At 46.3% G+C, this 13,905-nt stretch overlaps 1 protein-coding gene across 5 annotated transcripts in view; it reads right to left on the bottom strand.

Moving 5' to 3' along the window:
* Positions 1-1,069: 1,069 nt before the first annotated feature.
* Positions 1,070-13,905, bottom strand: part of adamts14 (ADAM metallopeptidase with thrombospondin type 1 motif, 14) — a 23,186-nt gene continuing 10,350 nt past the window's right edge. For 3 of the 5 annotated variants that reach the window (XM_019874531.1, XM_019874534.1, XM_019874535.1), the window contains 16 exons: positions 12,800-12,956; positions 10,018-10,123; positions 9,734-9,877; positions 9,326-9,653; positions 8,380-8,531; positions 7,668-7,840; positions 7,444-7,577; positions 7,112-7,235; positions 6,821-6,901; positions 6,244-6,407; positions 5,998-6,163; positions 5,275-5,407; positions 4,977-5,184; positions 4,749-4,881; positions 3,465-3,563; positions 1,070-3,337 (listed from right to left, as the gene is read on the bottom strand). In XM_019874531.1, the coding sequence (XP_019730090.1) occupies positions 2,937-3,337; positions 3,465-3,563; positions 4,749-4,881; positions 4,977-5,184; positions 5,275-5,407; positions 5,998-6,163; positions 6,244-6,407; positions 6,821-6,901; positions 7,112-7,235; positions 7,444-7,577; positions 7,668-7,840; positions 8,380-8,531; positions 9,326-9,653; positions 9,734-9,877; positions 10,018-10,123; positions 12,800-12,956 (2,703 nt within the window). In that variant the 3' untranslated portion in view covers positions 1,070-2,936. The remainder of the gene's footprint in view (positions 3,338-3,464; positions 3,564-4,748; positions 4,882-4,976; positions 5,185-5,274; positions 5,408-5,997; positions 6,164-6,243; positions 6,408-6,820; positions 6,902-7,111; positions 7,236-7,443; positions 7,578-7,667; positions 7,841-8,379; positions 8,532-9,325; positions 9,654-9,733; positions 9,878-10,017; positions 10,124-12,799; positions 12,957-13,905) is intronic. The other 2 variants (XM_019874532.1, XM_019874533.1) reach the window with 2 other exon arrangements.

The raw sequence follows: 13,905 nt of genomic DNA, 5'->3' as shown, positions 1-13,905 counted from the left end.
GAAGTTTGAAGATTGAAGATTGAAGATAGAAGATAGAAGATTGAAGATTGAAGATAGAAGATAGAAGATACAAGATAGAAGATAGAAGATACAAGATACAAGATAGAAGATACAAGATAGAAGATAGAAGATAGAAGATACAAGATACAAGATAGAAGATACAAGATACAAGATAGAAGATACAAGATACAAGATAGAAGATAGAAGATAAAAGATAAAAGATCCTTTAGCAAACCACATGACAGTTCAAAAAGCATGCTTATAATCATCAACATGCTAAGAGGTGAAATAAAGACAAAGACACTTTATCTTGTGAGGAAGTGAAAGTTGGGTGGTTCTCAACACCATTACTTACTGTGACTCTTGTCTTTCCTCACTGGACGTGATTTGAATCCATGCTTCTAAGGCCGGCATGTTTTCCTCCAAGATAAAAGATCCTTTAGCAAACCACATGACAGTTCAAAAAGCATGCTTATAATCATCAACATGCTAAGAGGTGAAATAAAGACAAAGACACTTTATCTTGTGAGGAAGTGAAAGTTGGGTGGTTCTCAACACCATTACTTACTGTGACTCTTGTCTTTCCTCACTGGACGTGATTTGAATCCATGCTTCCAAGGCCGGCATGTTTTCCTCTACACCACCAGTGACTATGAATTGTCCTGCACCATAGGCGTATTTGACATTTACTTCCACAAGGGTTTTCGATGGAATTACTGTTAGGTGTTGTATTTTGTCACTGAGTGAGTATAAACTATGTTTAGAAACACATATAGTAAGGCATTTTTTTTAGCCCAAATAAACATGGGGTTTTAAGGACCCCTGGGAACCCTGCTATACATGGTCGTTCGAAAAAATAACTTTACCAAATATTTTTTCAGCTAAAAACGCTTTCTACATGGTCTTTTTCAGGCAAAAACACCTTAGGACACATGGCAATTTCTTTCGGTCAAAAAGGCCTTTTTATACATGCTCATCGGAAGAAAAAAAAACACCTTACTTTATTTAGTTGTCTTTTTAAAAATCCTTACTGCATACAATCGTCTTTCTAAATTAGAGTTAGGATTTCAAAGTAAGGTTCAAACTTGTGTTAAGGTTTCCAACTTGAGTTAGCGTTTTAAAGTCGGTATTCTAATTAGGGTTTGGGCTTCAAAGCAAGGTTTCAAACTGCCGTTATATTTTCCAACGAAGGTGGCATACTCGGGTTTGTATTTTAAATTTGGGTTGGTCGCATCTCAACACCACAACACAAATCAAAAGAATCTCGTTTTTGTTTTCCCCGCAGCTTTTTACTGTTGTGGGTGGCATGTAAAATCTCATCAATAAATATTCACCTTTCAAGCTCTTTGTATGTACAGAAAACACAAAAAGCCAACACACACACACACACAATGCAACATACACCTTTTGCATCATTTCTGTTTTGTTACCCCGGCAGGCTCATTCAGACTATTTACATTCGCACAAAACGTTACCTCAAACAAAAATATCCTATGGTACTGTTTTGGAAATATTTTGGTTTCCCCTGTTGGTGTTGAAGCGCAAGCGAACAAGAAGCCATCACGCTTCACCTATCAGCAAGGATACAGATGGCTGCATCAACATGGACTTGCTAACCAATTCAGCAGCACCACAGTTTGCCTTCACATAGCCCGGTGGCGAGCAACGTCGAGGTGCCACTCGAGCAGTCACGCGCAGAAGCTCTAGTTCTTGTCGGCACACTCGCACCAGAGTGAGGAAGTTGTAGGTTTAGTTAGCACTCGAGCAGTCCATTGCGGGAAGTCTACAGGGTGTCCATAAAGTCTGGGCACATGGTCAGGGAAAAAAAACAAAACGTCAAAATGCAATTAGATGCAATTTTCAATGCATAATTTGATGCGTTTTGTGAAATGCACGGATGTCCGCATTGTCTTAACCCTTTTCATGTACCCTGTAATCCCAATTACATCAACTGTCCACTGTAGTAACCGCGGTCCCTGAAAGGATTCGAATCTGTCAACAAGTATACCTGCTCCTTTTGCGTATACCCCACAAAAAGAAGGGGAGGAAAAATCTGCTTGAACCAAGGGGGCCACTCCAATCTCCTCTGGAGCCAGACTTTGTGGACACCCTGTAGTCACCACTCTAGCAGTCTAAATGCGGAAGGTCTCCGTCTTGGAGAGGTTGGAGGTCAAGTTCAGAGGCCTGGTTGTTACTCTAGCAGTCGGTCTAGTCATTCAGAACTCTGATGTGGAAGGTCTAATGAGCACCCTTGGCAGTCTGGTCAAGAGGGTTATCGTTATTGTCTTGTGTGGACACTCGAGGTCTCAAGAGCGATCCACAAACTCAAGCGGAAGGTTTAGGTCTAGTCGGCACTCTAGCAGTCCGATGTTTAAGTTCCAAGTCAGGTTGGCAGTCTTGCAGACTAGTCAGTTGAATTATTGGGTCTCATTCAGCACATATCGAGTCGAGTCACCTTTCCTGCAATCTAGCGTCAAAGTATGAGGTCTCGTCGGCATGCTAGCGGTCCAGTGCAGAAGGTAAAGTGGGCACTTTAGCAGTGTCATGTGGGACCTTTGATCGGTTTGAAGGAGCAAAGATGAAAACATCAGTTTTTGCTTGCTCCATCATTCCAGACGTGAGACTCCATGTGTTCACCAGTAGTCCTTCTACATGTGGGGTTCAAACACCTGTACACGTTTGCAAACACAAAGGAAACAACGCAGTCGTCACATTTTCAACGCACCTCGCTTGGACAGCACCGAGGACAGAGCGCCCGTACGTCAGTCACTCTTTGGAGGTTGGATGAGGTAACCGTCACAGGTCCAGAGAAAAATCCTTGTTAAAAACAAAAGAAAAACACAGTCTTTCAAATGCCGCATTGTTGGAGATGATGTCACGCCACCGCGAGGTCACCCCTCAGCTCTTCATCTGTGGATGGAGTCCCACTCGGATCCTTAACGGTCCCTTCTTGACTTTGCAGCGAGTGGGTGTAAAGTGCTGTTGGGGCTGCGCTCCTCGGGTGATGCTTTGCCAGGAGGTAGAAGAGGCCCCGAGTGGGCGGCGCCGCCCGTGGCCGTCGGGGCGGTGGACCGCGTCCGCCTGTTGATGCCTTTAGTGGTTTGTGCCAGATTCTGAGCAGAAGTGGGTCTCGGAGGCTTGGGGGAGGCCACGAGAGAATCGCCGGAGGACCCGGCTTCCATCGAGGTCTTGGTGGCGTTGGAGAGGTTGGGAGGGGGCGTGGCCACGTTCTTGTTGCACGACTCGCAACAAAGCTTGTTGTATCCAGGGATGGAGCAGTAGCGGGCGAGAACCTCCATTTGACAGAAGATGGATTTATCCCCCTGGCATGCCTCATCTAAGAAAACCACAAGAGGAGCATGAGAGACATTTGAACTCGTGACAAGGTTTTATTTAACGGCGGCGCCACCGGAGATTGCTCGAGCGTTTGCCACCCGGAAGGAAGTCCGCCAAAGGTTTCATACTTGACATGACTTGAAGCACCGGGTGGCCAGACACCGTTTGGTGCAAGGCTTCATCTTTGATGGTCACATTCTCCAAGCCAAAAGGGGGCGTCGGTTGTCCTGGAATGGCAAATACAACGTTGCTACCATCCAGCGAAATGCACCCAAAATGCACCAAAGTGGAACCATTTTCAGTGACTTCAGATGTCCCTTGTGTGGAAGCATTGTTGGTGAACCCGAGCGGAACCACAGTTTTTGGACTACCTTTAGTCACCCACGTGGTGTTTCAGTGGAGCTCATTTAATGAAGCCGTACCGTATTTTCCACACTAAAAGGCGCACCTTCAATTAATGGCCTATTTTTTTTTCATATATTGGACACACTGGGTTATAAGACGCAATCTACAATGCATCCACTAGATGGAGCTACGCGCCCTCCATTTGACTTGAGAGGCGTTCATGACCGCCTGCGAAAAACGTCGATTAACGATTACTTCAATGAAACTACAAAAATTGAAAATAATGCATCAAAACAGAAAATCAAGCAGGGAGATTACAAAATAAATTCTATAGCCCCCCTACAGAATTTATTTTGGCATTTCCTTGAGCGTAGCGCTAACAGAACGATCAGATGTCAGTAAAATGTAGGAGACTGGACTGTCTCAGAAGTGTTTGTTATTTATCCCTTTGTTGTGTACTGTATTCACAAATGAGGAAATCACAAAATAAATTCTGTAGGGGGGGGCTATAGAGTTTATTTTGTGATTTCCTTGCTTGATTTGCTGGTTTGATGCATTATTTTCAATGTTTGTAAATTCATTGAAGGAATCGTTAATTGACGTTTTTCGGAGGCAGTCATGAACGCCTCTCCAGTCGAACGGAAAAAGAGAAGGCACAGAGACAGACAAAGATGTACCTGTATTTGTTGAGACTGTGAAAACCATTAATAAAGTGTGCGTTAAAAAAAAAAAAAAAAGAAAAAAACACCACAGCTCTCCTTTTTTCACAGCTGCGACAAAAACTTATTTCATAAAACAGCGGCACAGTTCACTGAACCAACAGTAAGTTAGAACATTGTAAGCATGTCTCCAGCAAGGAGCCATCACCTAAGCAGTACGTGAGTGGAATCATATTTGGTCACATGAAAAGTCGCTTTAGGGGAACCGTATTTCATGCCCCCCATATTTGCTCACTCCGTTGTCGCCGACATGGAACCATACTCGGTCTCGGAAGCGGTACCGTATTTGGTCAACCGAGTTTCTCTTCTCTAAATCACCCGCGAGACGTTGGGCGCGCGCCAGCGTACCCGGACAAGGATCCGCGGGCTTGCAGAGGAGCACCATCTCGGGTTTGTTGCCCTGGCATTGTCCCACGGTGTTGTCGCTGGCCTTGCACACCACTTGCCTTTGCTGGATGCCTTCGCCGCAGGTCACCGAGCACTGGAGAGCATCACACACACGTAGCCATCGTTCATCACATCAAGCTCATCAAGGATCCAGTTTGAAATCACTTGCGCGTGTGCGTGCGCGTCAACCTGCGACCAGGCCCCTGTCCTCCACTGGGCGGGGCATGCCGTGTGGTTGCAGGCCCGCTTGGGCACGGGCCGTTCCCGGGTGCAGTGTTTGCTGTGGACGGAGCGGTTGGTGCCGTTGTGCAGCGCCTGCATGCACTGCACCGCCCTGGTCTGGTAGCTTTGCTTCCCGCACGTCTTGCTGCAGGCGCTCCACTCGTCCACCACCCACCTGGAGGACACGACGGCAACACGCTTCGGTCCTCACAGAGTCCACAATTGACCGCTTCCATAACCAGGGGGCACCTCTGGGTGAACTTACGCGGGCTGGCTGCACTCCTGGACGTTGCAGCGTTTGCGGATGGGTTTGGGCTTCTTGTTGCCATCGCAGAAGTTGCGATGCACCAAACGGCTGTCGCTCTTCCTCCTGCAGCCATATTTGGTGTACTGGATGCCTGAGGGAGCAAAAATATTCCTCGCTTAAGTCATTCTGTGTGGATTTCAATCAAGTTCTTTCAAAGCCCAACATATCCAGAACTGAGGGAATGCCGCTCTAAGGACTTTTTGCCCGCATTTATGTTGTTCAATTTGGGGGGCGGGGGGGTGTCTTTACTTTCACCTAAGTATAGGGGATTGTTTTGGGAGTCGTAATTTTTTCCGAAACTTTTTTTTTTTTTTTTAACCCAGACAACTTGTCAGATTTTATTTGAAGAGCCGAGAGTTATCCAGGCAGCGATATCTGCGTGATTTACAGCAGCCTTATATTAAGCGGCACAATTTTGTGGGGCTTTACAGTTGTCAAATTCTAACCTCCACCACGTTTGGGGCTTTTTAACGGTCTTATTTTAACCCGTGTAGCTTTGTGAAGATTTACACAAGTCTAATTTTAACTTTCGGGCTTTCAACGGTAATCACGGTTGAACCGACGCAGCCTCTGGCGGATTTTACGGCCGTCTCATTTTACCTGGCAGCGACGCGGACTTGATTAGGTTTCATTTGAGAATGCTCGTTTGAGTGCATTTCTGAGCGGAAGCCACTCACTGACCTCCGCTGCAAGGTTTGGAGCACTGCGACCAGCTCTTCAGCGCCCACTCGTACGAATCCAACTCGGCCAGAAGCACGTTGTTGTTAGTGATGAGAGGCAGAAGGTCCTCGTGGATGATGTACTTGTACGTCAAGCTTATCTTGGCTTCCTCTTCCCGCGGAATCACCTGCCAATTTGCCAACACAAATCAACAGCGCTATTAAATGGGGAGAAGAGGTGGACTCGGATGTGCGTGCACTCACTGACAAGCACTAAGATGCCTTCATATAGCGGACCGGACGTCCGCAGGGCCTCTTTGCCGTCCTCCAGGGTGTACTCCCACTGCAAACCGTTCTCGATGAAGGTTTTGGACTCGGCGTCTTCGCTTTTTGCGTTGAGGATGAAGTTGCCGGACACTTGATTCTTCACCGCTGTCAGGAAGGAAATCACAAAAAATTAGATATATATATTTTCCCCTGGTGTCGATTCCCACGCCCCCCCCAACATGCAAATGTATAGCCTGAAGTGAGCTCAACTAGCCCGTGACATTTCCTCGGGAAGAAAAAAAAATATATATAGCATTGTTCCTTAATAACCACTCAAATGGAATGGGAAGCAGCAGGTTGACTTTGTCCGCATCGAGGCACCCCCACCCCGACTGACCCCAACCCTGGTGAGTCATTCAGAATTTTGCACAGCTGGATCTCTCCACCTTTTCCAAGTCCAACCCATCAAGCGTCATGGCATGAGAATGGCGCTGTCAAGTCAGTGTTAATGCTCGTTGACGTGACCAAGAAAAAAAAAAAAAGACGCTGACATTCTGCCACAAAGGCTTTCATCTCACCGATGACATGAGGCGAGGTGTCGTTCTTCTCAATGACGATGTGCCGGGCGCCCACTGGGATGTCGAACATTTTCAGCATTCCTAGCGAGACATACAGCCCATCATTTTTTTTTTCTTTCAATTTAATCATCTGAAAAGGCCTTTTGGTGATATTTGTAAAGAACAGTTCCCACACACGCTACTTCTTTCTTCCGAGCGGCAAAAATGAGTGACGACCACACGGACATGAACCGCATGCAAAAAAGTTTAGACCTTTGACAAAAGGTGCGAGAACGGCAGCGCTGGGGTTACCGTTCTTTTTGGGCGTCTTAGTGAGCGACTGCTTGACGGTGCGACAGTGCGAGTTGTCGCCCTCGCACACGCCGCATTTGTCCTCCTCCTTGTAAGAGCCCACCTCCTTGTCGCAGCCCACGTGCTGCCGAGAGGAAGGGAAGAGCAAAGGCGGCCGTCGTGAGGATGATCAGAATCGAGATCATCGTCGACGCGATGCCGCGCCAATAAGACCTCATGATTGGTTAATAGTATAGGGTTTAGGTTAGGGTTCTGGCTCTGATTATGGTATTGTATGTTCTTAGGGCATGTTACGATCTGGTTGCGAAGCGCGAGAGCAGGGTTGCACGTACCAGACATTCGCCGCGCGCGCACACGCTGAAGTGGTCCGCGTAGCTGCAGCGGGTTCCGTCGTGCATCACCTGATTCATGAAGACCACCTCGCCCGTTTCCTTGGACCTGCAGCTCAGCTCGCACTTGCGACTCTCTGCCAACACAAACGACGACAAGATAACCGCGGCGGGTGTCGCTCATTTTCCTGGTTTCGCGTCGCCGGCGCAGCTCACGCGGCTCTTACCGTCCGCGTGCTCGTGAGGCAGCCAGGTGTGCTTCATGTTGTTGTGATACTTGTTGCTCCTCTGGAGGCACTGCTGAGCGCGGAAGTCCTCGTAGGGGCCGGCGCACTCCTCCATGTTGCACATCTGGTAGTCTAAGTCGGAGCCGGGACATTCGCGACCGCCGTAGGCCGGCCTGACACAAACCGGAGAAAGAAAATTGCTGTACATGGGAGTGAGTACCCTACATTTGTAAAAATGAGTTTTCAACCTGATGACCCTGAACAGTTTTGCCCCATAGGACCGGCGGGTCCAGGTAAACCTTCCGAGGAGCGACACGCCAATTAAACTCGATTCTCTCAAATCGACTCCACAATGAAATGAACAAAATTCCTTTGAGGATGTTCACATCCAAATCAAGTGAACGGTGCGGGATTTTGCTAAAGTGTGGCGGGAGCAAAAATTGGCTGCTCGGCTCCTCCATGGGCAGGTGGCTGCCACCGGAACTGGTTTTGATGTCAAAAGTTTGACAAGCACCGGTTTTGCGTTTTTTGGCATGCCAGGGCGCTTTGTTTTTTGATGACGCAACATAGCCATTGATTGCAAATGCTTTTTTTTAATGGAAAACCAGCTCCAGCTCGCAAACCCCAAACAATAGCAACGGGCTCCATGGTAACACGTTGTCATGGCACCTGAGCAAAAGATCGCAAGCTAAACTTAGCGGCGGCCACTCACGGGGGGTCGTTGCACTGCCTGGTGCGGGAGCGAACGCCGCCCCCGCACGTCCGCGAACACGAGCCGAACTTGGACCACGAGCTCCAGCTGCCGTCGTGGCCTTGAGGCTCCTCCTGGCTGGACCTCCAAATGCAGTGGCCTTTGAAGCACCACTTAGCGCGCACGCACACACAAAAACACACGCACACGATGACAAGATTTTCAGAGCATCACCGACTCATTTCCAGCCTCAACTTTCGGAGTTGGTTCCAAAACTAGACATTCCCATGGGAACGCATGAAAAACAAAAATGTATTTGATCTGTTTTACATTCACTTTATTATTTTTTGGAGGAAAAAAAAATGACACTTTTAGTTACGTACATTGGAAGAAACTTTAAAAGATAAATAAAAAATAGAATTTATTTCGCTGCGTTTTTTTTTTTGGTTTTCAGTTAAAAACAAAAATGTATTTGATCTGTTTTACATTCACTTTTTTGTAGGGAAAAAAATGAGTTTTATTACATACATTGAAAGAAACTTTAAAAGATAAATAAAAATATAATTTAGTTCCATGCTTTTTTTTTTTCCAGTTAAAAACAAAATTTTATTTGATCTGTTTTACATTCACTATTTTTTGTAGGAAAAAAATGAGTTTTAGTTACGTACATTGGAAGAAACTAAAAGATAAACAATAAAAATATAATTTAGGTCCATGCACTATTTTTGTTTTTCTGTTAAAAACAAAAATCTATTTGATCCGTTTGACATTCACTTTATTTTTTGTAGGAAAAAAAAAAATGACAGTTTTAGTTCCGTACAATGGAAGAAACTTTAAAATATAAACAAAAATAAAATTTAGTTCCACGCATTATTTTTGTTTTTCATTTAAAAACAAAAATGCATTTGATCTGTTTGACATTCACTTTATTTTTTTGTAGGAAAAAAAAATGGTAAATGCGCCACACCTTTCCCGGCCCGCATTCCGTTCCATCCACCGGTGGGCCTTTTTTGGTTTTGCAGAAGTACTGGTTGTCCGGGTGGCTGCACCACAGCTGCTTGCAGGGGTCGTACGTGCGAAACTGCAGGACAAAGCAGCGCTGGGTGCGAGTTTGCACCCGAAAAGGCGCATGATTGTGGGCGGGCCCGTTTGTCGTACTTACAGCCGTGCACATCTTGTAACCCACGCCAAAGTCAAAGCGGCACTGCTCGTCCATGGAATAATTGATCCCGGGCAGCTCGGGAAGTTTGGGCCACTTGTGCTCAAAGGGATCGTCCAGCAAGCAGTCGTACGAGCTGAGGGCGGGGCGAAAAGAAGCAATATGCACGACGGCGTGGCGTGTGACAAAATGGGACGGCGAAGGGGAGGGACGCACTGGATGTAGCGACTGAGCTCCTGCTTGCTGCAGCGCGACCAGTGGTAGCGGTGGAAGGCGGCCTGGACCAGCGGAGCCATGATGCTTCCCATGCTGGTCTCGTCGGCGCATCGGTTGCCCTGCCCGTCGTGTTCCATACCCAGCCTGCCGGCGGACAAAACGCAGACGCGGCGAGATATACGTCATGGTTACTCCAGTTCAAAACTAAAGTCAAAGTGAAACAACAAAAAGGGACTGGGATAGATTAAAAAAAAAAGCCAGAGCAATCAGGTCGTGGCACTCACACATGTCCCGTCTCGTGGGCGACCACAAAGGCGGAGGAGAAGCCGTCCTCGTGGTTGAGGGTGCAACTCCTCAGCGGGTGGCACATGCCGGTCACCGGGGCGTAACCTGGCCGACAAGCAAACACAGGCTGGACACATGACCTGAATTATGCCGCTCACGACCGTGGTTGTCATTAGAGGAGTGCGGGTCACCATGGAAACGCATCTCATGAGTGTGCACCATCATTATGTACGCCTGACCTTTACAAAGACGCGTGTATATATATTTACACATCGGCACAAATATGTACGATCTGAGACCCCAAAAGCAGCGCGCTCATGCTGGCAACGCAGCGAGCCTCGTCACCTTCGACTCGATCTTCACCGTAAGCAAAGACGTACGTAGACAGACAAATGGATCACAGAGCAAAGCACGAGGACGCGAATCAACTCGATCAAGAGGTGTGCAGCGATGCCGCTTCTGAAATGTTTTTGGCATGCAGGTAAAAAAGCAGAAAGAAAGGGAGATGGACAGAAAAAAAATGCTGAGCGCCAATGTCGGTGTCACGTTTCTTTGCGCCGGCACAGCCATAAGGATGGACGAATGAATGGATGGCTTGAGCGATGCGCGTGACACCAAAGCAATTTCTTTTATCCAGCAGGCGGATGAAAAGATTAAAGAAGCAGACAGTCGACCCTTTGCATAGGAAAGCGACATTATGCCAATGATGGAGAAGCAGCAGCACAGTCAAAATACTTTACTTTTGGATGGTTTTCCCCCTCTGGCCATTAACGTAAAGGTTTATCTGAAAAACAATTTGTTCAACTAGCCAAATATGAATTGCTGGTTTGATCATGTGGCTAACTTTATAGTTCTCTCTGCAAAACAATTTGACGAACTGTTATCAAATGTTTATTCATAAATAACTTGATAACTAGCTGACTAAACAACAAACAAGTTATTTGGTTTGTTTTTAATCAATAGAATTTAAAAGTACACTAATCATTAGCCAACTATCTAGCCAACTTAAAAAAAACTAGCTGACTAAATTTAGATTTAGTTGTGCTCGGTTTAATACGCGCGCACTTGCACATGCATGCCAGGATGAGCAACAGCCATCGAAGATGAACCAAACAAAAAGTAGACACGAGTTTCTGAGTTTGTGAAAAGGATTTCCTGCCGACCTTCGTGGGAGACCTGACGCGGGATGCATGCGATGCACTTTTGCAGCCTGTTAGCGATCGTAGCTCACGCGTACTGTTTTAAAAGGCTTCTCTCTCAGCCCTCCCGATTGCCATTCTTTGCGAGTGCCATCGGTAAAGTGCACACGAAACGAACTTTGACTTATAATATTAAAAAAAAGCTCTCTCGCAATAGCTCTGAGCGCACGTTGCAATTGCAGACTGCTGAGCGCTAACCTCCGGTGACACCGGTCACGCGCCACCATCGGTAAAAGGTTTTATTTTTTTTTTTCATATTTTTTGTGAAAGTGAGACTGAAAGGAAGATTCCGGTGCAGTGTACATGAACACAAAACGTATATTACTAACATGTACAGAGATACACAAATGTTTGGTTTGCTTTTTTGTCCTCTAAACCCCTCGCGATCCACCTGGGTCGAAGCCGCGAGCTACCGGCCGATCGCAATCGACGTAATGGGCACCCCCGCTTTAGAAGAACAAACGGGGAGCAGGTGCCAACGCTAGCCAAAGTTTCCCGGGAATGTCATAAGTCGTCCGGATTTTTATTTGAACGCGGAAGATCCCTGCCTAAAAGTCAAACGTTGACAAGCCGGTGCAATGTCTATTTAGCGAGAACAAGAGCCCCTCCGCCTGCCCGTCTTTCCCCAAAAATAGCCCCCGGGTTGTTGTGATCACAACACTGCTGTCGCCAAGGCGACGGCGGCCCGGCAGGTAAAACGTGACCTCTCCTTCTGAACACGACACGTGCGATGGAAAAGATCACGAAAAGTTCAGCCGCCAGGCGCTCCACTTGAGCACAGAGCAAGTTTCGTTGGCGATGGGCACACTTGGGAACATGTACAGTATGATCTGAAATGGAGGACCGGACATATGTAGCATGAGGCCCCCGTTAGGCTGATATGAAAAGTTTGCCAAGAGAAATCTTTCTGATTTTTCACTCCATGCCAAAAACGTTGGACAATCCCTTTTTTTTCACCATTGAAGGGGGCGGGGGGGGGGTCAAACGTCCAGTGTGCGCTTCTCAAGAGCCGCTCACTCAATTGACCAGTCGCTTAATACCACGCCGTGTACAATTTCAAGTGTGAGATTAAAAAGTTGGATGTTTGAGGTAAAAAATGTGGAGAAAGACAAAAAAAACAAAAAATCCGTAGAGATGTTTTGACGATAAAGTTGTACATATTCCAGATGAAGTCATTTTTTTTAAGATAAAAGTACATTTTTCGATGAGTAAAATGTCATTTTAAAAAAGTGTATTTCAGATTAAGATAATTTGTTACATAAAATTTAATATATTTTCAAAATAAGAGCTAAAAAGGTGTACAATCAAGTTAAGAAGTCATTTGAGTTCAAAGTATTGACGTTTCAAAAAAAATGTAAATACGAGATTAAAAAATTTGTTTTTCCGCGATTAAAAAAAGTTGCTTTTAAAGGTAAAAGATACACTGTGGAATTTATTTTTGAATTTTTTTCGAAAAGGTCAATTGTCAGCAAATGGGGGGGGCCTGCACATGGCCCTCGTGGACCTTACCTCCACTTTGTGAACGCAAGCAGAATTCAGCAGTCAGTCTGCACAGGCCTCGATCGAGAGTAGAATACAGTACCTTGCATACCTGCGGGGCCAAAATCTTGCCTGGTGAGGAAGATGGCGTGATCGTGGTAATCGGTGTGATCGGGGTCGGCGCGCTGCTGCGTGTTGGCCCAGCGGCACACCTGCTCCAGGCTGCGCGATGGGTTGCCGCGCTCAATCAGGTTGATGGACTGCCGCGCAGGCAAAAAAAAACAAAAAAAAAAACAAAAAAGTTACGGCAACTTCACAAACCTTAGCGAGCTCCATTTTCATTCGATCTTTAACTCACATTCTAGTGTAACGCTAGCCACCCTTTGGTCGCTTTTTTTTTCTTTAATTCATTACAATAAATCAACGACTAATTATAAGTACGTGTACAGCTTAATGAAGGCCTCGAATACGTCAGCACCGTCCGCACTATACTCGGCCCAGCCTTGAGTTCAAATATTGTTTGCGTGAGGCAGAGCAGAATGACGAGCAGAAATTGGCAACCGAGAATATTTCCACCAAAACGAGACATCACTGATGCTGGTGAAATCCCTGACGAGTCTGGCAAACTGTTTGGGATCCTCAACAACAACAACAACAGAGAGAAGAAACAGAAAAAGCAGGTCAAGGCACCTTTGCTAGGGAATAGTGCGCAAAGCGAGTTTTAGTGGGGTCAAGGGTTGGTGGTAGGGGGTGGTGTTGAAGCTCATCGCAATGTGGCGCCGGGCAAACAAACGGCGTTCTGCTTTGACAACCGGCGGCAGGAAGCATCCTGCAAGGCGGGCCGTTTCCAGGCGGAAAGCTTGAGACACAGCTTTGATTTCGGGGAGACGCGCATTGCGTCAATCCAACTCCGCTCTCGTTTGCACTGCGCTACGTTGCATGACAGGGCGGATGTAAATATGCATGCATTTTAATACAGCATCGAATAAAGGGATGAAAGTTAACCAAAAAAAAAAAAATCTTGCATTCGAGTCACCGATGAATCGTTAATACAGCATCGAATAAAGGGATGAAAGTTAACCCAAAAAAATTTTCTTTCATTCGAGTTACCGATGAATCTAAAAAGAATGAATGGATCATGAAAATCAGAGTTAGTTGCACCCTGAAGCAAAAAGCTCCGGTCCAGATCCTGAAAAAAAAGCGCATCTC

Source organism: Hippocampus comes, unplaced genomic scaffold (assembly GCF_001891065.2).
Source record: "Hippocampus comes isolate QL1 unplaced genomic scaffold, H_comes_QL1_v1.1 scaffold279, whole genome shotgun sequence".
Taxonomy (NCBI): Eukaryota; Metazoa; Chordata; class Actinopteri; order Syngnathiformes; family Syngnathidae; genus Hippocampus; species Hippocampus comes.
Note: the sequence above shows the minus strand (reverse complement) of the source record. Positions and strands in the feature narration are given on the sequence as shown.